This window comes from Myotis lucifugus, unplaced genomic scaffold (assembly GCF_000147115.1).
Source record: "Myotis lucifugus unplaced genomic scaffold, Myoluc2.0 scaffold_10, whole genome shotgun sequence".
NCBI lineage: Eukaryota > Metazoa > Chordata > Mammalia > Chiroptera > Vespertilionidae > Myotis > Myotis lucifugus.
In genome coordinates this window covers 571,635-599,529 of record NW_005871058.1, presented here as the reverse complement: position 1 = coordinate 599,529, position 27,895 = coordinate 571,635, and the positions used below count along the sequence as shown (strand labels likewise).

Below are 27,895 nucleotides of genomic sequence, written 5' to 3'. Positions count from 1 at the left end.
GAATCATTAAAAATCTATGACTATTTTATTTTTCAGGCATTCATATTTTAAGTGTAATACAAAAACACAAGACTGGCAACCTGTTAAAAAATACCTACATGTGAAAAATACATGTAGAAATTTTGAAAAGTTTTAGATGTAATTGTCACTGAGTTAAGCAAATTGGTTGCTGGAACCTACATGAGTTTATTTCTTTCCAGCAATATATTTCACTCACATAATCTTGATTTCCACACTCAGCGCTTGTACTTAAGGAAGTAATCAATACCTATGTGATCCAAGGTATTACTTGCACACAGTAGTCTCTGTTTTTCATATTGTGGATCATACATATCGAAGGTACTGTTCATAAAGAATGATGTTATAGTAGATTGCAAATGGACAATTCCACATTTTTATACAGAAAATATTTAAAGTGTCAGCTGTTTTGGTGACTGAGTTTAAATATCCCTGCAGGGTCAGGAACAAACCAGCTTTCCCATAAGTCATTGTGAACGCTGGGGAAGTCCCAAGGTTTATGTCTTCCGTTCCAGTGGAGTAATTTTGCTTCTTGCAGAAAATGCTCTGAATATCTGGTATCTGGACTCCAGCCTTTATTGTGTTTAGAGAAAAAGAATAGGCTTGTTAGAAAATAAAATTTTATATATTAAAAGTTGAATATAGGTTCATTATAAAAAAATTAAACAAATTAAAGGGTATACAATGAAGAGTTTACCACCCACCCTAAATCTCTAAAATGACCATGATTTGCCTGGCTGGTGTGGCTCGATGGTTGAGCATCGACCTGTGAACCAGGAGGTTCCCATCAGGGCACATGCCTGGGTTGTTGGCTCGATCCCCAGCATGGGGCGTGCAGGAGGCAGCCAATCAGTGATTCTCTCTCATCATTGATGTTTCTATCTCTCTTCTTCTCCCTTCTTCTCTGAAATCAATAAAAATATATTTAAAATATAATAATAAAGTGACCATGGTTTGAGGTTCTCATGAGAAACTATTCTACCTATACACCAGTATGTGTGTAAGTGTGTGTATATAGTATGTATTTGCGTATATACATATTCATGCATATTATATATGTATTTTTAAAAATTTGTAATTTGCCTTTTAAAATTACTCTTAGGAAACTTTCCATAGTTGCACATTGATTTACTGAATTTTTTAAATTTTTTAATGTTTTTATTGATTTCAGAAAAGAAGGGAGAGGGAGAGAGAGATAGAAACATCAATGATGAGAGCGAACCATTGATCGGCCGCCTCCTGCACATCCCCCACTGGGGATCGAGCCCACAACCCAGGCATGTGCCCTTGACCGGAATCGAACCTGGGACCCTTCAGTCTGCAGGCCGACGCTTTATCCACTGAGCCAAACCAGCCAGGGCTGAGTTATTTTTAATGACTACATAGAATGCATCTATGATTACTTATTTACTGAGTTTCTTACTATGTTTCTGTCCCTTCACTAGAATCAACAATGCTACAGGAGACAGTCTTCTATGCATGTCTTATGCATTTATACAAATAGTATATCTATAGGATAAGAATCTTGTAGGTGGAATTGAGAAATTGAAGGGTGTGTGCCTTTTAATTTTTGGTAAGAGATTGTCAATTGTCCCCAGAAGAACTTGTAACGGTTTGCCTCCCATCCAGAGTTTATAGGAGTTCTTATCTTTCTACATTATCCAACAATATGGCAAGATTTTCTTTTTAAACAGTCTTATTTTGACTATATGAAAAGTGACCAAGAATAAGATCCACTTGTTAACAAACAGCTATCTCCATGTGAATATTATTTCCCTCATAAGATTCACTTAGAGACTATATATCCATTTACCTTAATATTGCTGTTGCTCAAATATTTTTAGAATACTTCTTCCAGAAGTACATTAAGATCTTGAGAATGTAAGTCTTTTTTTTTAAATATCCTCTACAATGTTTTTTTTTCTAAGAGAATTTGATATTTTTTGAAAAAACAACAGTCTATTGAGTAAAGAGGGTGAATAGCTAGTTTATCATATGATGTGAGACAACCAAAAACCTGTCTTCTGTTATTCATAAACACAGCTGTGAAGGGGGGTAGGAGAGGAGCTCAGCGTTTCAGGTTGCCATGGAGTCTATACAGAGGAAACAAAATGCTCATTTGGGAAGAGGGACCTTCCTGCCAGAAGCCTCACTAAGTAGAACATCATCTCTCAGCTCTTTGAAGGAAGGACCAGAGGGCCTTGCAGTTTTGCTTTTAGCCAAATATGTTTCATCAATTTTTAATATTTTAAGCCTCCCTGTTTAGACCCAAACTTAACACTGTTAGCATGACATTGCTCTCTGCTTTCAGAACACTCTCAAATCGAGGTATTTCTCAAATGATCACTGTGTAGATTCACTTGGCAGACCAGCCCTGATTCCAAAACCCTCAGCACAGACGACATTCCACTCTACAGAGAAAAATGACTACTTTCTACAAAGAAAAATGACTTCTTTCCCTTGGGAAGATTCCGCCGCTTTCTACTTGTCAGTAAGTTAGATATTTCATAAAATGTAATTCTGAGTCTCTGTTCCAAGCTCATAAATGCTCTAACCTTATCGATCTAAGCTCCGCATAGCTGTACCTACACAACATTTTTCACAGACATTCTACTTTAATGGGATTTTCTGCACATTCATTACATTGAAATGTTGATATTTGACCTAACAGTGAACTCAGCATCAATATAAATCAAATCAGACGGAACAATAGTGTCCTTAGCTTCCCTGTGTCGCTTTTATGTGCTTGCAGAGGCTCAGGAAAGTCGGGGAAGAGTCTGGGAATGAGGCAGAAGCCGTCCAGGCGGAATTGCTAAGAGGAGACAGGAACCCAGCTTCCACAGTTTTGTCTGTGTGTCCTTCTAAAAGGCAGAGTAAGGGAAGTACCATCTTAGAGGATTGTTCATCTTTATCATCGGAACTGGGCCCAGCACTTGGAAATGCAATGGGCACTTGGCAAATAGAAGTCCATAATCCATTGTCTCCAAGTCTATAATCATCCCCAAATGTCTGAAAACAAAAGGATTTCTAATAACTTCTGTGGCAGCAAAACCTAGATCCCACTCAGGGAATTGCATAACGTAAGTATATGCATTTTAGGGTTCAAAAATCCTTCTCAATTTCTAAATAGGTCTGGCTCAGTGGTTTTAGCTAAAGGGTTGTGGCCATGTGTTTGAGTGAATGTGAATGCCTCTGTTCTAAGCAATTTATACACTAACTGGCCAGATTATTATGAACGGCCAGATTATTATGACCACCCCATCAGTACTTCATTGACACTTCCAAAAATACTGAATATTGAAAACTTCCTAAGCAAATACTCTCAAGGTTTTATTATTAGTATTATTAGTATTATTATTTGCATAACTAATTCACTTCATTGTACTGATGGGGTGGACATAATAATCTGGCCGGTTATCATAATCTGGCCACTCAGTGTATATGTTAGGTCATTTATTCCTTACAAAAACTGTATAAGGTTCTATTAGCTTTGATTTACAAATGAAGAAAGTAAGGCACAGAGAAGTTGAGAACTTGCCCAGGACCATAGGTAATAGCAGAGTTGGGACCCCAACCCATACCCTAGAGCAGTGATGGCGAACCTTTTGAGCTCGGCGTGTCAGCATTTTGAAAAACCCTAACTTAACTCTGGTGCCGTGTCACATATAGAAATTTTTTGATATTTGCAACCATAGTAAAACAAACTTATATATTTAATATTTATTTTATACATTTAAATGCCATTTAACAAAGAGTTCGCGTGTCACCTCTGACACGCGTGTCATAGGTTCACCATCACTGGCCTAGAGCCTGCACTGCTGTAGTGAAGAGTGAATACACATAGGACACAACCAGTAAACAACTTCTCTTTGAAAGATACGTTGCCAGCCCTGGCAGGTTTGGCTCAGTTGGAGCGTTGTCCTATACACCAAAAGGTGGCGGGTTCGATTGTCCTATACACCAAAAGGTGGCGGGTTCGATTCTCGGTCAGGGCACACACCTGGGTTGTGTGATCGATGTCTCTCTCTCTCTCTCTCCTCTCTCTCTCTCTCCCTCTCTCTCTCTCTCTCTCTCTCTCTCTCTCTCTCTTCCTTTGTCTCTCTCCTTCCCTCTCTCTAAAGTCAATAAAAAGCATATCCTCTGGTGAGGAAAAAAGAAGATACACTGCCAGCTAGATAAATGCATCATAAACCATTATGCTAATTCATTTGGTTTTGTCCACTGTAGGTCACTTCAAAGAGTTCAATAAAGTTATGAAAAAGTTTTGACTGAAAGTTCTAACAATAGTTAATGTTTATCTGGCACGTACTATGTGTATGCTAAGCATGAGTCTAATTGCTTTTCATGAATTCCTAGAAACACACCTCTCAGGCAGGCCATCTTTATCAGCTGCATTTGCAAATCTGAGCAATGACGGTTAAATAAGGAGTCCAAGGTAATCTCCAAGGTCACATGGAGGATGTGACTGAGGAAGCTAGTGCTCTAGCACACTTTCCCCAACCTCCCGCTCAAGCGATCTATAACATGCACGTTTGCATGGTTTTTCCACAGTACTTACCCAGGTGCCTTATGTGCCACAGGGGGTTGATGGTGGAGTATTTCCCATGAAACACAATCAGCATTGGGGAGGTGGCCACCTCTCCCCCCAGGGAACTGCTGTAGAGATTCTCCCTAAGAAAATGAATAGAAAAGAAATATTTTAAGCCTGGAGCCCCACAGACTCAGATAAAGAAAAATCTAATCCTTTTAAAAGATGCAGGACAGTCTCTCACTATATAATAAGACTATAATCTTGCACTTCCTCCAACCTTGTATTTTGAAAATTGTTAAACCTACACAAAAATAATAAGCAGGAAATCATGAACTTGCATGTACTAGTTTCACGGTGTTAATATTTTGCCATTTTAATTCTCAGGCTTCTTAATGGCAAACACAGAAGATCACATTCTGATCCTCCATTATTTAGAATAAATTTGTTCACAAATTCAAGGTATGGTGGTATTAAAAATATCCAGAAAAAAAGCAGGCAAGGAAATACAATGACATGATCATAGTGATTGTGTTAGCATTAATCCTCTATTTAAGACTTTAGTAATGAAATACATTTTTAAAAATTCAACCCTAAGAAACAAAGTTTACTTCATAAAATAACCCTTAAAAACAAATCTCTGTAAGAAGGAGGAACTCGAGTAAGGTAAGTGATTTTCAGTGGAAAAGGTTCAGTAGGATTCTGGGAGAAGATTTACAGTCGCATTATTAAATAACTTCTTAGAAAAATGTTTGTATTATACGGATTCCGCAGGATCTCGCTTCCTCTGACATATCATTTGAGAATATATTTTCATCTATTGCCCCTTTTCTTCCCCAGTGAGAAAGTCTGACCTAAGATGTGTATAAAATATTTCTAACCCCTGAGCTATGCATAGAAAATTCATTGTATAATTTTGTTTTCAAGCACGGGGGCGGGCGGGGGGGAAATGACAGATGTGCACGTACTCCACATTTTTCTGCATCCATCTCTCCAGTTGTTTGGTGATACGTTGGTGCTTCCATTCCGTCATGTTGGCAACAATCACGCCAGGGTTGAACGAGCACGTGCTGGGGCTGATGCCGAGGTCTTTTATTGTCTTCTTCCTGTAGTCCAGGAAGCCCATGTAGGTGTTCTGTAAAGGAACAGGATATGCGTGCCACGTGGGAAACAATCTGAAATCAATCATTTTCTTGAAACCATGGTGTGGTGTCTCTGGGTTTCCTCCTGTGTCACTGGCCATTTCCTAGAGCCCTTTGCTGGTTTCCTCTTGTTTCCCCAACTTTTAAAAGCGGGGTTCCCCAAGTCTCATTTCCAGCACCTGTCTCTTCTCTAGCACTGACTCCCTGACAGCTTCATCCAGTCTCATGGCTCTAAACACCATCCGTGTAGACAGCCCTGACCTCCCCTCTGGATTTCCCATTCCTGCTCCATCTGCCAGCTCCGTGTCTCCTCCTGGATGCTTAATCCTGTCCCAAATGTGCTTTCCTACAACCTGCCCTATCTCAGTTAGTGCCACCCTATCTTTCTAGTAACGTAGGCAAAAAACCCAGGGTCATTAGGTCATCCTTGACTCATCTCATTCACTTTTCATCCAAATCTGTCAGTGAATCCTGTTAGTCCCATCTTCCAAAATATATCCTGAAGCCAAGCATGTCCCACTGCCTCTCCTGCTGCCTTCCTTGTCCGGGCCATAATGACCACTCACTGGATTTCTGCATGTTCCTCCTAACCAGTGTTCCTGCTTCTTCCACCCTTTTTTTTTCCTTTATTGATTAAGGTATTACATATGTGTCCTTATCCCCTCATTGTCCCCGCCTGACCCCACTCCCTTCCCTCTGAGGTTTGAGCATCTGATCAATGCTTCTCTGTCTCTGGATCTGTTTTTGTTCATCAGTTTATGTTGTCATTATAATCCACAAATGAGTGAGATCATGTGATATTTATCTTTCTCTGACTGACTTAATTTCTCTTAGCATAATGCTCTCCAGCTCCATCCATGCTGTTGCAAATTCTTCCACCCCTTTCAACCCCACTCTATCTCTATGTTACTCATCTGCTCCAAGCTCCTCTAATGCCTTCCATCTCTTTCAGAGTAAAAGCCACAATTCCTAACATGGCCTGCCCTGCCCTACACCATCTTCTCCCCAATGTCCATTATTCTCCCTCTGGATCCCTCTGCCACATCGACCTCCTTGTTCTTTAATCCGCCAGACACACCCCTGCCTCAGGACCTTTGCACCTGCTGGCAACATTTTCTTTCTTTTTTTTTTTTAAATATTTTTTATTGATTTTTTACAGAGAGGAAGGGAGAGAGATAGAGAGAAACATTGATGAGAGAGAAACATCGATCAGCTGCCTCCTGCACACCCCCCACTGGGGATGTGCCCGCAACCCAGGTACATGCCCTTGACTGGAATCGAACCTGGGACCCCCCAGTCCGCAGGCCAACGCTCTATCCACTGAGCCAAACCAGTTTCGGCTGGCAACATTTTCTTGGAATGTTGTTCTCCCTGCTTAAGTGGTTCCCTTCATTCTTTCAGGTATAGGTTCACGACACCATCTCAGTGGAGCCTTCCATGATCACCCTAACATACAGCCCACCTCCACCCTGATCCTCTGTTAAGTACCTTACTTGTCTTCCCACTAGAATGTAAGCTATGCAAAGGCAGGGATTTTAGTTTTGTTTGTGGTATTATTAGAACCTAAAACTGTCAGGCACATAGGAAGCACTCGGTGCGTAGCTGAATGAATGTAACACCAGGCAGGACATAATGTTTCACACACGTGGGCTGCCATAATCTACCTCAGTGGAGTGCTCAGACATGACACGGAAGTAACAGACATACTCGAGCACTTTCTATGTGCCAGGCACCGTTCTAAGAACTGCACATGCATTACCTCATTAGGTGTGTGCCATAACTTCACATGTATTAACTAACTTAGTTCTCACAGTGACTCCCCCCTATTTGGCAAATAAAGGAGAAAACAATTGGTTAAGTAACTTGCCCCAAGCTACTTAGGTGATGGAGCCGAGATCGGGTCTGACCCCAGAGCGTAGGCCTTAAAGCATGTCACTTCTTGAATGGCACCATTTAAAAATTATTCCCTGGAACTTTTTTGAAGAACAACATTCTATTCTTAATAACACCTTGCATTTTAAAGCCATTCTTTTGGTTTCAGTATTACGTACAGGTTCACCTTTTCTCATTTCCACTCAGGTAAGGAGCTCTTTACCCTTGAACAAAATCAGCATTTCCCTCTACTGGGGGTGGTGGGGTGGTGGTGGTGGTGGTGAAGCAATGGCTAAAACTCTGAAAGCAGAACTAAAGACTCAGCAAGTCTCTTTTACAGAAAACACCACCTCTGACAGAAAGGGAGGTTAAGAGGGACCTAGATAACTATCATTCCTGGTGCATTCACTGAAGACCGGACACGCTGTTTCATCACAGCTCAGAGACACGATAACATGGATATTATTGTTGCCATGTTTCAGATAAGAAAAGTGGCTCCTGCAGGGTTCAGGAACTTGCCCCAGAGTCACCACAGAGTGGAGCTGGGGTGTCCATCAGAAGCCCAGGCCCCTGGGTTCCGCCTCCAGCAATCCAGACGGGTGGGGCTCTCGAGGTATAGTAGCTTGCACTCATTCTGAGTTGCGGGGGATGGGAGGGGTGAAGGCACGATTTCTGAGACAGTGTGCTCACCTGCAGCCCCACAAGTCTGTGCCTGTCCTGAAGCGAGGGCAAATCACAGTCATCTGAAAAGGCGGCCGCGTGGCCCAGGGCCAAGGTGGTGTCATACAGCTCCTGGATATCACCTGCATTTAGAAACACCAGGAGTTCAGAGAGTGCAGCATGAGTTTTAGGGCTGCATAGAGCCTTAGCGTTTAAACTAATCCCTGGTTTTGCTGTGGGGGAGAAGTGTGTGATTCCCCGATTTCATGTGGTTTGCAATTTACTGAATAAGAATAGCTCAGCTCAATTTAGAAAGCCACCTGATAAGAAGCTCAGCTGGGCATTAGACAAATGTCTTTATTTCTATTGCTATGTAGGTACCCCAACCGATGCTTGTCTTATCTGCATTTAATATGTTTTCAATTGATTTTACAGAGAGGAAGGGAGAGGGAGAGAGAGAAACATTGATGTGAGAAGAAATGTTGATGAGTTTTCTCTCGGAAGCACTGAACTGGTGATCTTTCGGTGCATGGGACGATGCTCAACCAACTGGGCCACACCGGCCAGGGCTATCTTATTTGCATTTAAACACCAAAACTTAGTTCTAAGAATGTCATCAGTGAGACTATCACTCCATACATTTTAGTGGTACAGAGAATGGAAAGGCAGCCAAGCTATTTATCTCAATCTTTAACAACCTGAGAGTGGCTCTCAAAAAGCCAACTGGTCTGTCCAGGGAAGTAAGTATCAACCCCTGTTTTCAAAATATTCCTGAATTTGCAACAATACTATACTCTCAAATTTAATAAGCAGAAAAAAAATCACTGGGCAGCTAACTCTTTGGAAAATGAAGACAGACAGTCATTCTACTTATCAGCGGCTCCTTTTCCAAGTGCTCCGGGCAGTCGGCGAGTATACCTTGTACAATGACATCGTCGTCCAAATAGATGACTTTCTCGTGTTGGTGGATCAGCAGAGGGAGATAAAACCGAACAAAGTTCAGCTGTGAAACAACAGAAAAAGCGACGGTGGAGAAGAGGCACATGGCGCAGTGTCTTCCAAGGGTGCTGGGGTTCAGTGGGAGTCGCAGAGGCTTCCTCCTGAATCTTCAGGCCACAAATTGCCTGTCTCCCTCTACATTCAGTAATTTGACTGCTGTGAGCTAAATCAGCCTCACACACACACACACACACACACACACACACACACACACACACACACACGGGCACCATCCTCAACTATAAGCTCAACCTCCGCTCCTTGAACCAGAAAATGGAGGAGCATCGGCAGAGAGTGGGAGTTTATTAGCCACCACACAGCTTAATCCAAAGCCCAGCCCAGCTGGCGCTCCAATCATAAATATCTGGAACTGGGGAAAGATCGTGTCATTAGACAGAGGGCTTAGAATTGAATCCATTTTCAAGGATGGGTTTAAGTAGCAAGTATATGTAGAAGGTGGCTACATTCCCTGTAAATCCGCCATCGACGCCACTCTTTTTGCAGGGGAGAGCCGGTCCCTTTGGTAAGAACCCTTGCAGTAAAATACCTTAAGATTCCAAAGCTAGGAAAAGAGCTGGTGTCTTCTGAAAATATTATCTTAGTCGATACTAGGAAGTATATAATCCATCATGCTACCGGTTTTCCTTGGTTGCTGGGATATTCCAAGATAAATGTTATGTCCAATCACAGCAGCCTGTGGGGTTGGGAATATTTTTTCCTGGCCTCCCTACTTGGCCCCTTCCCCCACCCCCTCAGGCATATCCACACACATAAATGCATCCTACATGTTCTTATGCTTCATTCCTTCGTTGACTACTCTGTTATGTTGATGTAAACCATCTTAAATCCTTTCTGGAGCAAGTGACTTGTAAATTACAAAGAAGCAGAGTTTGGTGAAGATCTAACAATTCAGAACTATTCCGTCTGCATCCCAGTGCGAGAACTCCATACGGAACAGAACAGGGGCTCACCAAGGACCACCCCCAGCACAGCACAGTCCTACTCACAGGCTGGAGCAGCTCCGGCCTCGCCGAGTCTGGTCGGATCTTCCCTTTGAGGACCATAGGGTTGAATTCCACGACTTTAAAGTTTATTTCTCTCAATTTAGAATGTTCGATCCATTTTCTAAAGAGATAAAAAACAAACAAAAAACAACCTCTAGTATACACATCCCACCTTTCCTCAATTTGACTATTGCCTCAATCCATTGGCTCCTTAGAAAGTTAAAAATAAAATATGTAACCTTAGTAGAGTTTAGTCTGTAATTCCCAATTTTCCCCCATCTGGTCTGGTTTAAATCTTTCCATTATTATTATTATTATTATTAACATAACTTTTTCTGAAAAGGAAAATAAAACAAAATAGTAATAAACCAAATATCTCCTCACATCTACGTCATCTCCACAGGTAACTGAAGAACATACTAGTAGCATTCCCCCTTTCTTATAAAGCAGCATCTGTAGTTGCCAGTACCATCTTTGTCACGTGTCAGCAACTCTGTAATATTATGAAGCAAAGCGGGATATTATCAACCTTCTGCGGTGACTGATGTCACCTTTACCCTGCCATTTTGACTCCAGGGCCATTTGAATTTACCTGTGTTTCTTTGTCTCTGTCTCTCAGTCTTCCCCATTCCTCCTCATTCCCTGCCTTCTCCCCTCACATTTTCTCAGTCTTACAGAACTTCTATCTTTTAAAAAATATTTTTTATGGATTTCAGAGAGGAAGGAAGAAGGTGAGCAATAGAAACATCAATGATCAGAGAGAATCATTGATCGGCTGCCTCCTGCACACCCCACACTGGGGATTGAGCCTGCAACCCAGGCATATGGCCTGACCGGGAATCGAACCATGACCTCCTAGCTCCTAGGTCAATGCTCAACCACTGAGACATGACGGCCAGGCCAGGCCAGAACATCTAACTTTTAATCTAACTCATAAGAGTTTTCTTGTAAGAAATCATCTCAAAATAAAATTTCCAACACGTAAGCCACACATAGTAGTATTTCTTGTTGATTAAAAATTGACAAAGGCCCTGGCCAGCATGGTTCAGTGGTTGATCTTCAACCTATGAACCAAGAGGTCAAGATTCAATTCCCAGTCAGGGCACATGCCCAGGTTGCAGGCTCAATCCCCTACTCACAGACTGTGAGTGTGGGCTGTGCAGCAAATCAATGATTCTCTCTTATCACTGATGTTTCTATCTCTCCCTCTCCCTTCCTTTCTGAAATCAATAAAAAATATTTTTTTTAATTGACAAAGGAATTAAATCTTCCCAACAAAATTTAGATCAATTTGAACCATAAAAAGTAGCCATTTACACAATGTATTATATCAATTATTTCTCAATAAAGCTGCAGGCGGGAGGCAACCATGCCAATAAGAAGTCAGTCAGTCCAACTGAAAAATTGGCAAGAGACTCAGGCATGCATATGCAAACAGCCAAGAAATGTGTGAAAAGTGCCCAACCTCATTACCGTATTCGAGACAGAGTATTCCGGAGCCCAACTACATAGAAATAAGGGAACCGCACAATGAGACACGCTGGCACTCCTCAGAATGGCAAAGTTAAAAAGACTGACCGCACCAAGTGTTGGTGTTGTGGTTGTTGAAAGGTGTGTCTATTACACATTTGTGACGATTCACTAAGCTGTACATGGGATTTATACAATTTCCTGTATTTGTGTTACACTTCAGTGAAAAGAGTTTTTTAAATATTTTAAAATAAGGGGTGGTGAACTGGGAATCATTCCCTGCTCAAATGTCATACAATCCTGAAGCTCATAACTACTGTTCAAGTACAGACCCTTACTCAGAACATATCACACAAGCCATCCTTTGGGTTTGTTATCTATACCCACAGATAACGGAGGGGCAGACTAAATGAGCCCATATTGCAACAGTAAGTTATAAGAAGAGTGACAAATGAGACAAAAACAAAACAGAACAAAACAAAAAACTCAGAAAGCACATATAAGCCCCCAAAACCCACAGCAACCAAGGACCATTTAGATTAGGAGCAAATGTCTTACATATCTCAGTATCTCCTAATGGTGATACTACCCACAAATATGGTTATAAAAACCATCTGTAAATACATTCTTCTTGTAACTGATGGGAATAACACTTGAGATACCTTGAAATTCCCTTCATCACTGCTTTTTCCAAATATTCCATCCTCCCCAGAGATGGTCACTATTAACAGTGGAGATCTTTCTGGTCTTTTTTCTTTTTGTTTTGTTAATCCTTACCTGAGGATATTGTTCTATTGATTTTTAGAGAGAGTGGAAGGGAGGGGGGAGACAGAGAGAGGAACGTCGATATGAGAGAAACACATCGATTGGTTGCCTCCTGCACATGCCCCGACTGGGGCCAGGGATCGAGCCTGCAACTAAGGAACGTGCCCTTGACCAGAATCGAACCCGGGACCCTTCAATCTGAGGGCTAATGCTCTACCCACTAAGCCAAACTAGCTAGGGCTAGTCTACATTTTTATAATACATTTAAAATTTGATTTTCTGTATATTTCTTTTCAATCCAACTCCAATTTATTTATTAGTGTGGTGAGGGACGTGAAAGATATCACTTTGCAGTTCAAAAATTATAATTAGTGATGATTCTGAGCCATATTAAAATGATTATATTACACCAATATTCTTTCAGGTTAAGAAAATAAAGAAAAGAGAAACCATTTTAGAAAGAATGAATTTCATATAAACTGCTTAAGGATTGGGGTTCTTTAGTTCATTAGACAATTCAATTCTGCAGCATGACACACAGCCCTACCAGATTAGTGAGGCTTTGCTAGAAATTTCTTAGTGAGGCAACACATTTATCAAGTCACCAAATAAACCTCAGGTCATCCCCTTCTTAATTTGAATGATATTTCTCAAACGAGAAAGAAAAAAAAAGGAAATCCATTAAAGGAAAAACAAGGAAGATCAAAAAAAAGTAGAAAACTCCAACATCTATAGCAGTGGTTCTCAACCTTCCTAATGCAGCGACCCCTTAATACAGTTCCTCATGTTGTGGTGACCCCCAATTTCATTGTTACAAATTGAACATAATTAAAGCATAGTGATTAATCACAAAAACAATATGTAATTATATATGTGTTTTCCGATGGTCTTAGGTGACCACTGTGAAAGGGTCATTTGACCCCCAAAGGGGTCGTGACCCAAGGTTGAGAACCGCTGAAGGATACAACTTACCGTATTCGAGACAGAGTGTTCCGGAGCCCAACTACATAGAACAAAATATTGGCGTCCGTGTTGCTGTAGATGCTATTGATGGCGGCCATCGCAGCCCCCATCCTCCCTGCTGCTGCGCAGATCACCACGGGGATCTCAGCGTCCAGTTCCTCGGGAGTCCCAGAGTCCTCACCTGGAAACCAAAATCAGTGTCTTGGAACATGAATGAATTTCACAGTCGAGTCCATTAAACTTGTTTTCCACACCCCCGAGGGAAGGAAAGCAGAGTGTGGAAGAGGCTGTGGATTGTTCATCAATATCCAGTCTTTCTTCTTCCCTTATAATGTTGGAATTTTCGCTGGCACATGGCCAACCACTAAGAATGTTTTCCAGACTCCCTTGCAGCTCTATGTCGTCAAGTTCCGACCAGTGGGATGTTAGTTCAAGTGATGTGTACAACTACTGGGTTTGCTTTTATAAGAAACTTGCTCACCGCCCCCGCCACCGCCCCCCCCTTTCCTTTTCACTTCCCCTTGGCTGGAATGTTGCTATGATAGCAGCCACCTTAGACCACAGGTGGAAGCTACCTATTGAGGACACCAAAACCCTAAGATAGAAGGAATCTGGCTTCTTCCATTTAGCATAATGTTTGTGAGGTTTATCCATATTATAGGGGGTATATTTTTTGAATTGTGGTAAAATACACAACATGAAATTTACCATCTTAACCATTTTTAAGTATACAGTTCAATGGTATTAAATACATTTACCCCGTTGTCCAACCATCTCTACCACCCATCCCCATAACTCTTTTCATCTTGTAAAGTTGACACTCTACTCATTAAACAATAACTCCCCATCTTCCCCTCCCCTCAGCCCCTGGCAACCACCATTCTACTTTCTGTCTTAGGATTTTGATGGTCTAAGTACCTTACATAAGAGGAATCACGCACTACCTGTCCTTTGGTGCCTGGCTTATGTCACCTAGCTTACCTGCTTCATTCCTGAGCACAGTCCCCTTGTGAACTTTCTTATACAGAATCCCACAGAGGGTCACAATCAGAAGGAACAGCAGCACCTGATTAACTGAAATTAAAAAAAGAAACAAGTTCAACCTATCGAGCTGGAGTTGTGCAAAAGTTCAGAGCAGCCGTGTAAGGAGTTGCCTTCCCTGACATACACAGGAGTGGTGGCCCGGACCCTTCTTTAAGCAGATGGCATGGGCAGGAAAGACTTAACCTGCAGTACTGTTGATACTCAAGGATACGCACAAGCAGTTTAAGGAGGATCCAGGGATAACCCCAGGGAGTTGGCTGGCAGAGGCTACAACCTTAATGACTATAGGATGCTGCCTTTTCTGTGCACGAACTTTGTTTAGAATAATAGCCAACGTTTACATAACACTCGTGATGAGCCAGCACTTATTTTATGTTCTTAGCCACTAGAACCCAGCTACTTCTCAGATAATTCAGTCACCGGTCAAGGATGACACACAGAAAATGTTTTACCTTGTTCTAGCTAGTATGGTTCAGTGGATACCGCGTCAACCTGAGGGCTGAAGGGTTCCAGGTTTGATTCCGGTCAAGGGCACGTACCTCGGTTGCAGGCTCCTCCCCGGGCCTGGACCCCTGGTTGGGGCGTGTGCTGGAGGCAACCAATCTATGTTTCTCTCGCATCGATAATTCTCTCTGTCTTTCACTCTCTCTAAAAAATCAATGGAAAAAATATCCTCGGGTGAGGATAAAAAAAAAAAAGAAAGAAAATGTTTGCCTTGGGTAAGAGGTTAGAAGACCCACCTACATGTCTTCCAGTTCTGAGCCTCCAGGAGCATCTGTTTCAGAACAGTGGCCCTGGCCCCTGGGATCTCCTGAGAAGTGGGGTGATGCAGAACAGTGTTGTCATAGTAGGAAGCATGTACCACTGGCTGTACCAGAGATAATGGGGGAGGTTTGTGTTCATAGCATTAAGTCACATTAAATCATAGCGTGAGAAATCAGTTCCAATTTCATATGCAGGAAGATAACAAAAACTACCCAGAATTGAATAACATGGTTCTAACCACATATAGTTGTATACTTTCCTTATTTTTATGATAGGAGATAACTGGTGTTCTAGTTACAGTACAGATATAAACTTTCTATTATGAAGTGCACTTAGGATTTTTAAAATGAGTCCATTTAAAGAAAATAGTCATGCATTGGACAGAAGGAACACAGATGCTGAAAACTGAGAAGATACGACATCGCTGTACGTGGGGCACAAAGGCTGCAGTCTGGAAAATGTTGGTAGAAGGGGGAAGGTCTGGGATTTGAAGTCAGACTCAAATCTCATTTCTATTACTTCCTAGCTGTGTGGCCTTGGACAGGTTACTTAACCTCTCTGAGCCTCAGTTTGCTCATCTGCTACCTGGGAATTGTAATAATAACCATTACGTCGCAGGGGTATTTTGAGAGTTAACAAAGGCAATGCAATCCCAATGAAGGTTTTACAATTGTTGTGCATCAGAATATTTACTTATATTGGCCTCGTACTAACCTATTTCACGGCCCCTAGGCTTTTCTCTTTACATTTGTAAAATCCGTAGGAGGAAGGAGTTGAACAGTAGCCACGGATGCCTTCCAGAGCTACGTCAGGAGGCTCAGTGGTCCTACCTTGCTGACACGCAGCTCCTCTCTGCCTCTGGGTTGTCAGATTCAGCCAGAGACAACCAGATACTACTTGGTTTAAAACAAAACTATAGAGAAGCAGAAGATAAGGGTCAAAGTTCTATAGGTTATCAGTACCTCTGATTAACATTTACCTGCCACAGCCAGTTTGGGGAAGTGGCCCATGTCACTACCGTCTGACCCTTTCAACCATGGCTGCTACTGCTGATGCCAGGTTAACAGAGAAAATACTTTAAAAAAAGAAGTATGTCTCATGAAATATTTGGGATATAGTTATACTAAAACATTATTCATAGTTTACCTGAAAGTCAAATCTAACTGGATAGCTTGACTTTTCATCTGCTACATCAGGCAACTCTACCCTGAGGGCAACAGTAGCACAATTAGGTCACTATGTTTCCTCCCAGATTCACAAACGACTGGATCTACAATCAGGGGCAAAACCAGGTTTTGATGGAGTCTGAGATTATATAATTTGAAATAACTCTTTAAGAATAAGAATACGAAATTACAGATGCTAAATTAGATGGGAACATGAATCTTTATTTAGATCAAAAAATATTTGCAAACTTTTAGACTTACTTTTTCGTAACAAAGCCATGTATGTTCATGTGGATAAAAACTGTGACCTGTGGATTAAGAACAAAGTTTTGTTTAAAATAGAATCCTCTCTCTCTAAAATTCAATAAATAATTTTTAAAAAAGGAAGAAGCAGTAGGCATTAAGAAAAGCATGGGATAGATGAGCAGTTTTGATGAAAAAATGACGTTAACCATTAGAAAAGAATTTTACATTATAAAATTCATTTTAGTCTGTAAATCTAAAATCGAATTTTGTCACATTTATATGTTCATTCATTTCTTTGTGGCATTTTGCCAATCACCCCAGGAGCTGGAAACTGACTCCCTTTATGTTAGGAGAAAAAAAGTTAATTTGTTATAAATAACAATTTGTCTTGAAAACTCAAAGTTTATTTTAAATTGATTCTTCTTAATTAAGGTCCTTCCAAGGAACTTCTGAGCTTGAGGTGTGACTGGAGGCAGCAGTCAGCACACAGGGAATAATAATACCCTGTAGGAATTAGCGATGTGACAGATGTGACAGAGAGCCTGCGGGAAGCGAACAGAACAGGCGGATGTCACAGCACCCCAGGGTGTCCTCATGAGCCAGAGTGTGGTGAGAACTCATCGGAAGTGATCGAGGAAGAACTTCAACGGGGCTTTGATTCAGGTGCTTAACTCAGTGTAAACAACCAGCTACAATGTCCCTTTTCTTTTCCTGGGATGGAGGCCATAGAGGCTGGATACCAGGAGCTAGCTCGGAGCGCCTGGGCAGTGACCCTTGTCCTCTTGCCCTCTCGCACTTGGGAAAGAATCGAGCCCAAACAGTAATTTACTTAGGATTCTTCTGAGGTTGGTTTCATGTGCTTTTTATCCATTTATGATTTTAGATGACATGCATTTAGCTAACTTTATGAGACAATATAAGCCTAGAATGGTCGTTGGCCACAGGACAAAATCCCCCACCCCCCCACCCCCATCTATGAAGGAAGGCCATCTAGTCTCAGGGGAGAGAACAGGAGGGGTGGCGAGGGGGGGAGACCAGAAAGATCCCAGCTCCGAGTCCCTGAGGTTAGTTCCTCCCTGGGTGAGCTGGATAGCTGAGCCAATAAATCCCCCCTTTTTTCTTTAAACTGCTTTGAAATGAGGTTCAGTGCCTTGCAACTAAAAATCCTTACAAATATATTCCCTGTGGCCAGAAGGGTGTGCCCATATAGGGAGATGTTTGCAGGGGCCAAATGCTACGACTACCATGGCTACCGTTTATTGAAAGCTTCATTTGTACCCAGCTCTATACTGACCATCTAGGCACATACTCTCCTTTAATTCTTTTTTTCTTCTTTATTGATTAAGGTATTACATATGTGTTCTTATCCCCCCATTGCCACCCCATGCCCACCCTGCTCATGCCCTCACCCCCCTGGTGTCTGTGTCCTTTGGTTATGCTTATATGCATGCATACAAGTCCTTTGATTGATCTCCCCCCCTTACCCCCACCCTCCCCTAACCTTTAATTCTTACAACACCTTTCCGGTGGATATATTACTATTCCCATGTTTCAAATGAGGAAATTGTGGCTCAGAGAGGTTCAGTGACTTGCTCAAAATCACACAGCTAGTAAATGGCAGAGCAGGGATTTGAGATGAAGGGCTCTCTGGCTTCAAAGCTTATGTTCTTTAACCACAGGTGCTGGAGCTCTTGAAAGACTATTTTGGCGACCCCAGGAAGCCGGTGAGTTGAGGTAACAGATGTCACTGCGTGCAGATCAAGTTGTGCAGCTCACAGGCAAGGTTGGGCTGCTAGCCCCCAAGTGCTCGGTTACTCTAACTACTGAGATTACGCCAGAATCACAGAAATCATAAGTGTTGACTCATCTGAGGAGGGGGGGCCATCTCTCCCTTGTCCAGCAGGTTGCCAGCTCTGAAATCTCTTTATGATAAAAGAGGAGGCTTCCGGAAACTGAGGGTGGCACATTGAACTGCAAGGCGCAGCAGTGGTGAGTCAAGGAGGGAAATTCCTCAGCAGATTCTTGGAGGAAACCGAAGCCACTTTTAGAACGTGAGGCAGAGCAAAGTCCTTGAGAAGTATGTGCTTTAAAAAGAAAGCTGGGTTTATTTAATTTTTAAAAAGTATGGAGTTGTATACAGATTCCGCATGCCTTCTCTCCCTCTTCACCATGTCATTGCATCTGTGACAGTGGTGTTTGCTGTTTAAGCGGCTATAAACGGGTGTTTCTGATACTTGCAGTCAAAAGCATTTTAATAGATTAAGTAGGTGCTGCGGGAATGTCTGCAGCTCCTAGATCATGTGGATTTGGCAGAGGGATCAGAGTCGGAAGGAGATAGAAAACTGATGGAGGAAGTCAGGGCCAAGAGCTGGAGGGACCAGCCACGGGACGAGAATAAGGGGCCAAGAGAAACTGGAATGTCTGGGGCAGAGCCTGGGAGAGCATCCTCTGGGTTAACAGAGTTCCAGGGGAGGAAACGCACCCTAGGACTCATTCCTATACGGGAAGAGCCTGGGTGCATGGGAGGTGCAGGCCCACCAACCGGATCCCTCCTCCTTTCTACACTTCCTGTGGGACTCCACACCGAGGCCTCCCTGTCTCTCTCAGAGTAACAGCAAAAGTCCTACACTGGCCTACAAAACCTCACGTGACCCACTGGCCTCCTCGCCAGACGTTCTCCTGCCTCTGAGCCTTTACACTTGCTCTTCCCTCCACCTGACATGCTGTTCCCTCCACCTGGAACACTACTCCCAGATATCCACATGGCTCGCGCCTTCACTTCCCTCAGACTCTTAGTCAGCAGCCCCTAACCCCAACAACACATATATTAGTTCTCAGCAATCGCCACTATCCAACATGCTCCCCATTTTACTACTGGCTTATTGTCCGCCCTCCCAATGATGGATTACAGGCTCCATGAAGGCAGGGAATTTTGTCTGTTTTGTTCTTTGCCATATGCCCAGTACAAGTGCCTGGCAGTATAATTCCTAACCTTTTTGGCTCAGTGGATAGAGCGTCAGCCTATGGACTGAAGGGTCCCAGGTTCGATTCCAGTCAAGGGCATGTATCTTGGTTGCAGGCACATCCCCAGTAGGGAGTGTGCAGGAGGCAGCTGATTGACGTTTCTCTCATCAATGTTTCTAACTCTCTATTCCCTCTCCCTTCCTCTCTGTAAAAAATCCATAAAATTTAAAAAAGTAAAAAACTATTTACAGACAGAAGGGGTGCATGAGTGACTCTCCTCAGGGATTGTGCACAAGCACCTCAAACCCCTGTGTTCACAGCACCTCCCCATAGACGCTCCTCCTCTGGTGTCCTCCAAGCATCCTCTTTTTTTAAAAAAAAATATATTTTATTGATTTTTTAGAGAGAGGAAGGGAGAAGGATAGAGAGTTAGAAACATCGATGAGAGAGAAACATCGATCAGCTGCCTCCTGCACACTCCCCCCTGGGGATGTGCCTGCAACCAAGGTACATGCCCTTGACCGGAATCGAACCTGGGACCTTTCAGTCTGTAGGCCGACACTCTATCCACTGAACCAAACCAGTTAAGTCCCAAGCATCCTCTTCAACTTCTCCCTCTTCATCCCTCACTCAGTCAATCACAAATTCCTACAATTTCACTCCTAAGTGTTCTTTAAACCCATCTCCTGTCTCATCTCTCTTGCTGGCTGCCTCATCTCACTCACTCGCTGACTCTGCAGTAACTTCCCACCTGGCCTTCCTGCCTCAAGGATGTCTGCCCCCTTTCCTTCCTCAATCTATCACTGGCACAACTGTGACAATAGTGACTATTTTTGTTGTTTGATAATTATATTAGATTAATTGGAAACATACATGCCGTTGGAGTACCTTTAATTTTTTGTTCAATTTTTCTTATCACTTGAAACATTTCAAGTCTATGAGAAAGTTGAAAGAATGAATTCCTGTACACGCTGCGCCAGATTCATCATTTGCTAACATGCTGCTATACTAGTATTTGCTTTATTTCTCTCCTCCCCCATACATACATGTCATCATGACGTCATGACACTTCAGCTCCTAATACTTCAGCGAGCAACTCTTAAGAACAAGGACATTCCCCTACGTAACCATAATGTCACAATCACACCTAGGAAAATGACATGAATTTAATCACTTCTGGGAAGCAGGTGTTATTAAAGTTCTCCCATTGTTCCAATACCATATTTTTATAGTTTGGTTGTCATATCTTTTACTCTTGATCAACCCCACCTCACCCACACTGCCTTTTTATTTTGTTAATGGCCTAATTTTTTTTTTTTTTTTGCAGAAGAGAAGCCAGTTGTCTTGCAGAATTCTACTGAATGATTTAAAACACAATGCGGAGTGTCCCTTTCTTGCCTAAAGCTCTACACCAGAAACCCACTACCAGAGGGTTAAGGATGGAACTCTAAGATGCCCACAGGTCCTCCATGCTACACCTTCTGCCCAAACCGAACTGTCTGAGGGCTAGTCTTCAGCCCTCCACTGTCCTCCACACCCAAGCTGATGCCTCTGGACTTTGGTTCATGCAGTCCCCTCTGCCTCAAATGCCCTTTCCCCTCCTCTTTCCCCAGTTAATTGTTACTTGTGCCTTAAAGTCTCAATTCAGGCAGCACCTTCTTCAGGAAGTCTTCCTGATTACCCTGCCTGGGTGCTCCCCTAATCTCCACTCCTATCCTTATCCCTGCACTCAGAACACTGTGTTCTAATATTATGAGTGTCCCAGTCTCTTTCCTCAGATCACAAGAGGACTGAGGACAGGGACTATGGCTTACCCACCTCTGTGTGCCTCAAAATGTGTGTGGAATAAATGAGTGAGAAACAGGAGAGAGGAAGAATGGGAAAGAGGTGGAAAGGTGTCAGCACACCTTCACTAAGGAAGAAAGCCAGAGGAAGGGCACTGTTGATGGTCTTTATCCAGGAGGAAAAGCAGAGGGCTCTCATGTTCTTATCAGCCTTCCTCTGACCATCACAACAAGGAGCCCCAGAACTGTGTCCCCTGCCCTTTTGAACACTTTTCTAGGCTAAATGGCTTCTGCGCGTTGGTTTACCTGTAGTAATAAGTAGGCAAGCCTTGAGCATTAAAGAGCCTGTAAGCTTGTTTTCAAGACAGCAAGAAAGGCAGAGCTGGGAAGTCGCCCGGCAGCCAGCGTTGGACAGAGGAACCCCCTAGGCCAGGCATGGGACGGCGACAGCTGCAAAGAGGGGAGGGAAGAAGGCCGAGGTCCCAGGGCCTGTGACTAGGAAGAAAAAGAGAGCTTAGGAAATTGGCCTGGACCCGAGAAGAGGCCATTAAGTCTAAAAACCCTTGAACACCTAGCATGGGCTGCTATTTTACCAGATGCCAAAGAGTTTGGGCTGGTGGCAAAATCTAGGAAGAATGTTTTCAGACCTGGCAGCGGCTAAAAGGATTAGCTCTGCCCTAGAAGAAAAGACAAAAGTGGGAAGGACTCTTCAGAATAATGTTTCAAAAAGCAGAGCTCCTAATGGGTTTGATTCTACATGCCAACTCAGATCAGTTGGTAGGGCTTTCCGGGCTGCTAAACTGAGATGGAATCCAACGCTATCACCAGACTCAGAAAGTTTTTTTTTTAAAGTGATTGGTTAATCCTGTGTGTCCTGGGTTCAGGTAGGGAGGCCTTAGAAAGGACCTGGGGATCAAAAGAGAACATGAAAGAGGAGACCCTAAAAGGCACTGTTGAATGACTTAAGTGGCAGGCCATGAGCCTGAGTGAAAATACCATGGGCTTTGTCATCAGGCAGAGCTGACTTTGAATCTTGGTTCTGTACCACTTCTTAGCTGTGTAATCTTGGGCAACTCACAAAACCCCACTCTCTAAAATGGATCTGCTCTGCGTATTCAGTTAAATAACCTAGAATAATAGGTAACACCTAGTAGTTTTTATATGCCAGGCATGGCTCTAACACCTTTATAAACATTCCTTCAATCGATTCACACACAACAACCCTATAAGGCTGTCATCCGCAGTTTTCTAGTGAGGAGACTGAAGTTCAGAAAGGCTAAGGTACTTGCCAAGGGTGACATAACTAATGAGTGGCACGCCTGGGATTCACAGGCAGGCGGTCTGGCTCTGAGTTCACATTCTTCACCACCTTAATAGCTACTCCAAGCCAACACTTTCCATTGCTAATTGTTACCATTATGCATCAAGCAACTGACAAGCTCTGGGATCTAACTTAGCTCCGTAGACTTGCACCCTGAAAGTGTACACATGCACAAAAGCGATTCACAGAGCACGTCATCTGAAACCTGCCAAGCTACAGACGGACGAACAGGACAAGAGCATGGGTGCACCTGAAGAGAGAGAAAGAAGGAAGAAATCAGGACCCAGGAATCTCGCTTCCAACAAAACACGCTGGCCTTCTTCCTTTTGACTGTAGCATGGAAGGTTTACTCAAGATCCACCAAAAGCTGCAGGACAGGGAAGCCAGGGGAGGGAGTCCTCAGTATGTGGAGAACCCGTCCTGCCCTCTCCTGTGTGGGAAGGAGGCGTTCTTTCACAAAATGGCTATAGATCAGTTACCAACAACCACACTCCTGGGCCCAATCCTGCCCAGCACTGGTTTTTGTAAATAAAGTTTTGTTGGAACATAGCTGGACGTATTCTTTGACATTTTGTCTATGGCTGTTGTCACACTATAACAGCAGATCTGAGCAGTTGCAACAGAGACCACATGGCCTATAAAATCGCCCACTGGCCCTTGGCAGGAAAAGGTGGCTGGTCCCTGCTTTCCACTTTTGGCCAGATTTTCTGGATATCAATAGGGCACATGTAACCCATCCTAGGTCCCTGACCAGGGGAGGAAGAACAGGCCGTCCCCGCAGGTATTCACCAGGGAAGGTATGAAGTAGGATGTCTATAAGAAAAGCCGAAATGAAAACAGACGTGGCCAGAATAGGCTAAGGCAGAGTGCTCTGAGAATGTTAATCGGTGTTATGGGGAAGCATGATTCAGGGGGCAACTTGGAACCCTGCGTTAACCCACTTTCAGCAGATTCCTCTACTGCGGGACTTCTCAGGACCTTTGAAATGCCATCAGACCTGGAGATTTCTGAGAGGGTGATACGGTTCACACAGCTCATTTTCCCCTGGGACTGTCTTCTTCCGAACATCCCTGGGCAAATGCTGAACTAAGAGAAGTCTTTAGAATCATGCTCTCTGGGGACTAGAAATGAAAGCTCTGAGTGCTGTGGCTTCCTGAGCATGCCTTTCTCTCAGCAGGGAAAGAGGGAGAATAAAGGAGAAATCCAGAGACCCAGAGTGGGACAAAAGCAAAGAGGTGTTTGAAGGGAGGAAGAAGGCCCTGGAGAGACAGGTGAGGATGGGAGGAACACGTGGATGACTTGACCAGAAAGAAGGATGTATCAGCCCTGACCAGTATGGCTCAGTGGACAGAGCGTCGGCCTGCGGACTGAAAGGCCCCAGGTTTGATTCCGGTCAAGGGTATGTACCTTGGTTGCGGGCACATCCCCAGTAGGAAGTGTGCAGGAGGCAGTTGATTGATGTTTCTCTCTCACCGATGTTTCTAGCTCTCTATCCCTCTCCCTTCCTCTCTGTAAAAAATCAATAAAATATATTTTTTTAAAAAGAAGGATGTATCAAAAGCATGGCTGCTGCCCAATGCAGGATGAGTGGTCCCTTGTCAGCATCATCACCATCACGGTCACCAGAGAAGCTAACCTTCCCTGTGGCCTCCTCACTACTCTACAGATTCTCAAAACATATGATGCCCTTGGGTCCCCTTTTACAGATGAGGAAACAGTCACAGAGAAGTTAACTCCCCCAGAGTCAGAGATTATAAAGCTTCTAGGTGGCAGGGCATAGATTCAACTCTGGGAGTCTGAACCCCGAGCCCACGTTCTCACCACTGCACCGCACTGCTCCTGCATTAGAAGGAGGGCTGGAATTTCATTACGGAGCACAGACAGGATACTGTATAGAAATGCAGCACCAACACTTTGGAGGAAAAGACAAAACCAACCAACCAATGTCGCTTTGCACACAGCCAAACAGCTAGAGTACTGATCCCCTCCCCCCACGCCAAAACAGCCAGATGTTTACATATCATCATGTGTTCTCTCTCTCTCTCTCTCTCTCTCTCTCTCATTTCCCCTTGTATTAAGTATCCCTTCTTATGTTATGTATCAGGTTTATCCAATATGTTACACTTGCTCATAAAGTGGATATAAGAAAACATTTTTTGAAAGTTCAAAAGCATTCTCCACTTGAACACTGACTCAGCTCTTGTCCCGTTCATGACTCTGTATTTACAATGAGCTTCATTTAGATTTCCACAACTGCCAGTCCTTTGGTGGGGGCAGGGAGCTGGGGACCTCAGAACAGCTTCCTGGGACAGATTCCGAAAACATGAGTCCAGATCAATGACATCTTTTGTGGCTCAGAACCGTATCTGCACTGAATGCTAGACTAGCATTTATCTGTGTCCTGGCTAACTGCTGATTTCCATGTTTAAAATACGATGCAAATAGTAAACCGCAGCATTTTGGGTGGGTGGGGGTAAACCCGGGTCAGGCAAAGCAGTCCAGGTTGTGAGCAACTTGCTCATTGAGTGTCCTGGATTTGCTACAATGGCAAAAAAACAAAACAAAAACCCACCAAAACAACAACACCCAAAATACAGAAAAGAAAAAAAAAAAAGTTCCGTTGGAATGCTGCAAACATTGGCTGGGGCTCCTGAAGGCAAAGTTTGTGTGGGCCAGTCTCCCTCTGATTTACTTTCTTGGATCTACAGCAAAATAAAGGACTGGGGCAGGGTGAGACGGAAAGGCTGCCACCCGGCTTGTAAATTTCTGTTTACCTGGTGACTGGCGAGGGCAGGGCTTTGGGCTCCTGGGTCCAGAAGAGCTGCAGGGCTGAGCGTTCAAATAGCGACTGGCCCCGGGCTGCTGCCCTTCACTGCCGCCGCTGCTGCTGAGATCCCATTGGAAAACCCCAGGGGCCGGAGAGTCCAAGGCCAATGTTATGTTTCCAAGACAGTATTCCTCCCCGGCTCGCACCTCCCTTTGCTTGCGTTGACTCTGCAGCAGCTCCGGTTTCTCCACCCCTGGGCGAAGCAGCTGGGGATCCAGGCGGTGCGCTGGCGGCCCCTGAAACCACTTCCAGATGTGCTGGCAGGCCAGCTGGGATGGGTCTGCCTTCCCCTGGAATCCCAGTCCGGGAGCCTGCGTGCATTTCAAAAACAGGGCTGCTCTGGAGGGAAAGAGGAGAGACCAAGGAAAAGCAAATGCCCAGAGGGTGAATTTCTACCACATGTTGGGTCCAGCAGAAGAGGAAAATAAAGTTCATAGTGATTTTAAGAATATCTCTATAGGCACTAGCTTCTCCTGAAATCTAGTGATTAAAATGCTGTTGTCCCCCCTCCTTCCCAAAGCAGCCAGAGGTGACCTCTGAAAATGGTCCTATTCACTCTGACCCAGAAAACCCCACAAAATCATGCCAATCAAGAGGCTCAAATCTTCGTGTTCACTTTCAGAACACTCGTGAAACTGCCCAGGCCATCGAGGGTATGCCTATTCGAAAAGCCGCCAAGTATCTGAAGGATGTCCCTCTACAGAAGCAACGTGTGCCATTCCGTCGTGCCAATGGTGGAGTTGGTAGGTGTGCCCAGGTCAAACAGTGGGGCTGGACGCTGAATTTTTGCTGCACTTGCTTAAAAAATGCAGAGAGTAAAGCTGACCTAAATGGTTTAGATGTAGACTCTCTGGTCATTGCGCACATTCAGGTGAACAAAGCTCCCAAGATGCAGCGCAGAACGTACGGAGCTCACGGGCGGATTAACCCACACACGAGCTCTCGCCGCCACATTGACCCCTCACGGAAAAACAGCAGATTGCTCCTAAACCGGAAGAGGAGGTTGCACAGTAGTAAAAGCTATCCCAGAAGAAACAAAAAATTATGGCCTGGGAGTAAATTCAGCATAAAAAAATACTAATAAAAGTAAAAAAAAAAATGCCATTGTCCCCAAATCAAAGCCCAGATAACAATTGTGGTCTCATTCTACCAAGACAAGGATAAGCGACAGACGTACCAAGAGGGTGTGTTTTGTGCCTGAACATGGAAAGGAATCAGGCAAGGAATCAACCCCGCCTGTGCTGTGCTGTTCTGAGTTTCTGTCTCTGATTCTCCGAAGCCCAGGAAATGGTGCCAGCAGTTTGCCTGGGATCGTGGGCCTTAGGACTCTATTTCTGCAATGGCCTCTCCCCCTAGTTCCTGTAAGGAAAGGAGGACCCACCCCTCACGTCTCCTTCTGCAGTGGTGCTGCTGGAGAGAAGTTTGATGCAAGTCACACTGTAATTTTAAATTTTCTAGTAGTCACTTTAGGAAATTTACAAAGAGGGGAAATTAATTTTAATGACACATTTCATTTAACCCCATATGTACAAAATAGTATTTCAACTCGTAATCCATAGAAAACATTATAAACCACACATTTTATGTTTTGGGGGTACTAGGTATTTAAATCTGGTGAATACTTTACACTTGCAGCACACCTCAGTTTAAACACTAAATTTCATCAGAAGCAATTGATTTCCTAAAAGGCACAGTTTAAGAAGCATAGAGGGGATAAGTGGTGGTGAAATAAATAAATAAATAATAATAAGAGTAAATTCACATACCCAAGTTGTTCCAATCATTAAAAAAAAAAAGTTTTCCAATAACTGAATCCAGTATCTTTTTTTTCAATTTCAATGAATTAAAACTAAGTAAAATTTAAAATTCAGTTCCTCAGTTGCACTAGTCACATTTGAAGAGGAATTAATAGCTAATGTGGCTAGTGGCTACTGTACTGAATGAACAGTAATTGTAAGAAAAATGATTTCATGGTTTGTTTTTTTTCATACTTGAACTTGAAGAGGGGGGATATCCTGAATTTGTACAGAACTTTTAAAGGGCAAAGTGCTTTCATATCTTCTACTTTATTCTCACAACATTCCTGTCAAGTAAGTTGAACAGCTGTGTTTTGCCCCAATTTGCAGCTGAGCAAACTGAGGCTTTGAACAAGTTAAACTCCAAGTTCCCAAAGCAAATTAGTGATGAAGCCAGGAGTGGAATTCCTGTTCAGCATTTCTCAACTGTTTCTTATGGAGGCATATTTCAGATACTGGGGTTTCTGGCAGCAACCCTAGAGTTCAATTGCATCCACAGCGATTGCATTCTTCACTTGGTCTCTCTGCAGCATCAGGTCACTGCTTGTATAGAATCATCGT

The 27,895-nt window shown here is 43.3% G+C and overlaps 1 protein-coding gene and 1 pseudogene across 1 annotated transcript; one reads left to right on the top strand and one right to left on the bottom strand.

Annotated features, from left to right (window-relative positions):
• Positions 1-3: 3 nt before the first annotated feature.
• On the bottom strand, positions 4-25,832 carry GLT8D2 (glycosyltransferase 8 domain containing 2). Its single transcript, XM_006084061.3, has 10 exons — positions 25,486-25,832; positions 16,658-16,704; positions 14,403-14,495; positions 13,431-13,602; positions 10,227-10,344; positions 9,139-9,223; positions 8,251-8,363; positions 5,515-5,681; positions 4,577-4,689; positions 4-591 (listed from the first exon to the last, which is right to left on the bottom strand). The coding sequence occupies exons 2-10, from the start codon at positions 16,674-16,676 to the stop codon at positions 419-421; spliced, it is 1,053 nt and encodes a 350-aa protein (XP_006084123.1). The 5' UTR covers positions 16,677-16,704; positions 25,486-25,832; the 3' UTR covers positions 4-418.
• On the top strand, positions 23,604-26,610 carry LOC102421028 (annotated as a pseudogene).
• Positions 26,611-27,895: the final 1,285 nt, after the last annotated feature.

What these genes read in the sequence shown, in the direction of transcription:
- GLT8D2 (XM_006084061.3), bottom strand. An exon ending in GGCCGGAGCTGCTCCAGCCT is followed by an intron (nt 9,224 to 10,226) that starts GTGAGTAGGACT and finishes GTTGTTTCACAG; the next exon opens with CTGAACTTTGTTCGGTTTTA. An exon ending in ACAGACTTGTGGGGCTGCAG is followed by an intron (nt 5,682 to 8,250) that starts GTGAGCACACTG and finishes GTTCCTTTACAG; the next exon opens with AACACCTACATGGGCTTCCT.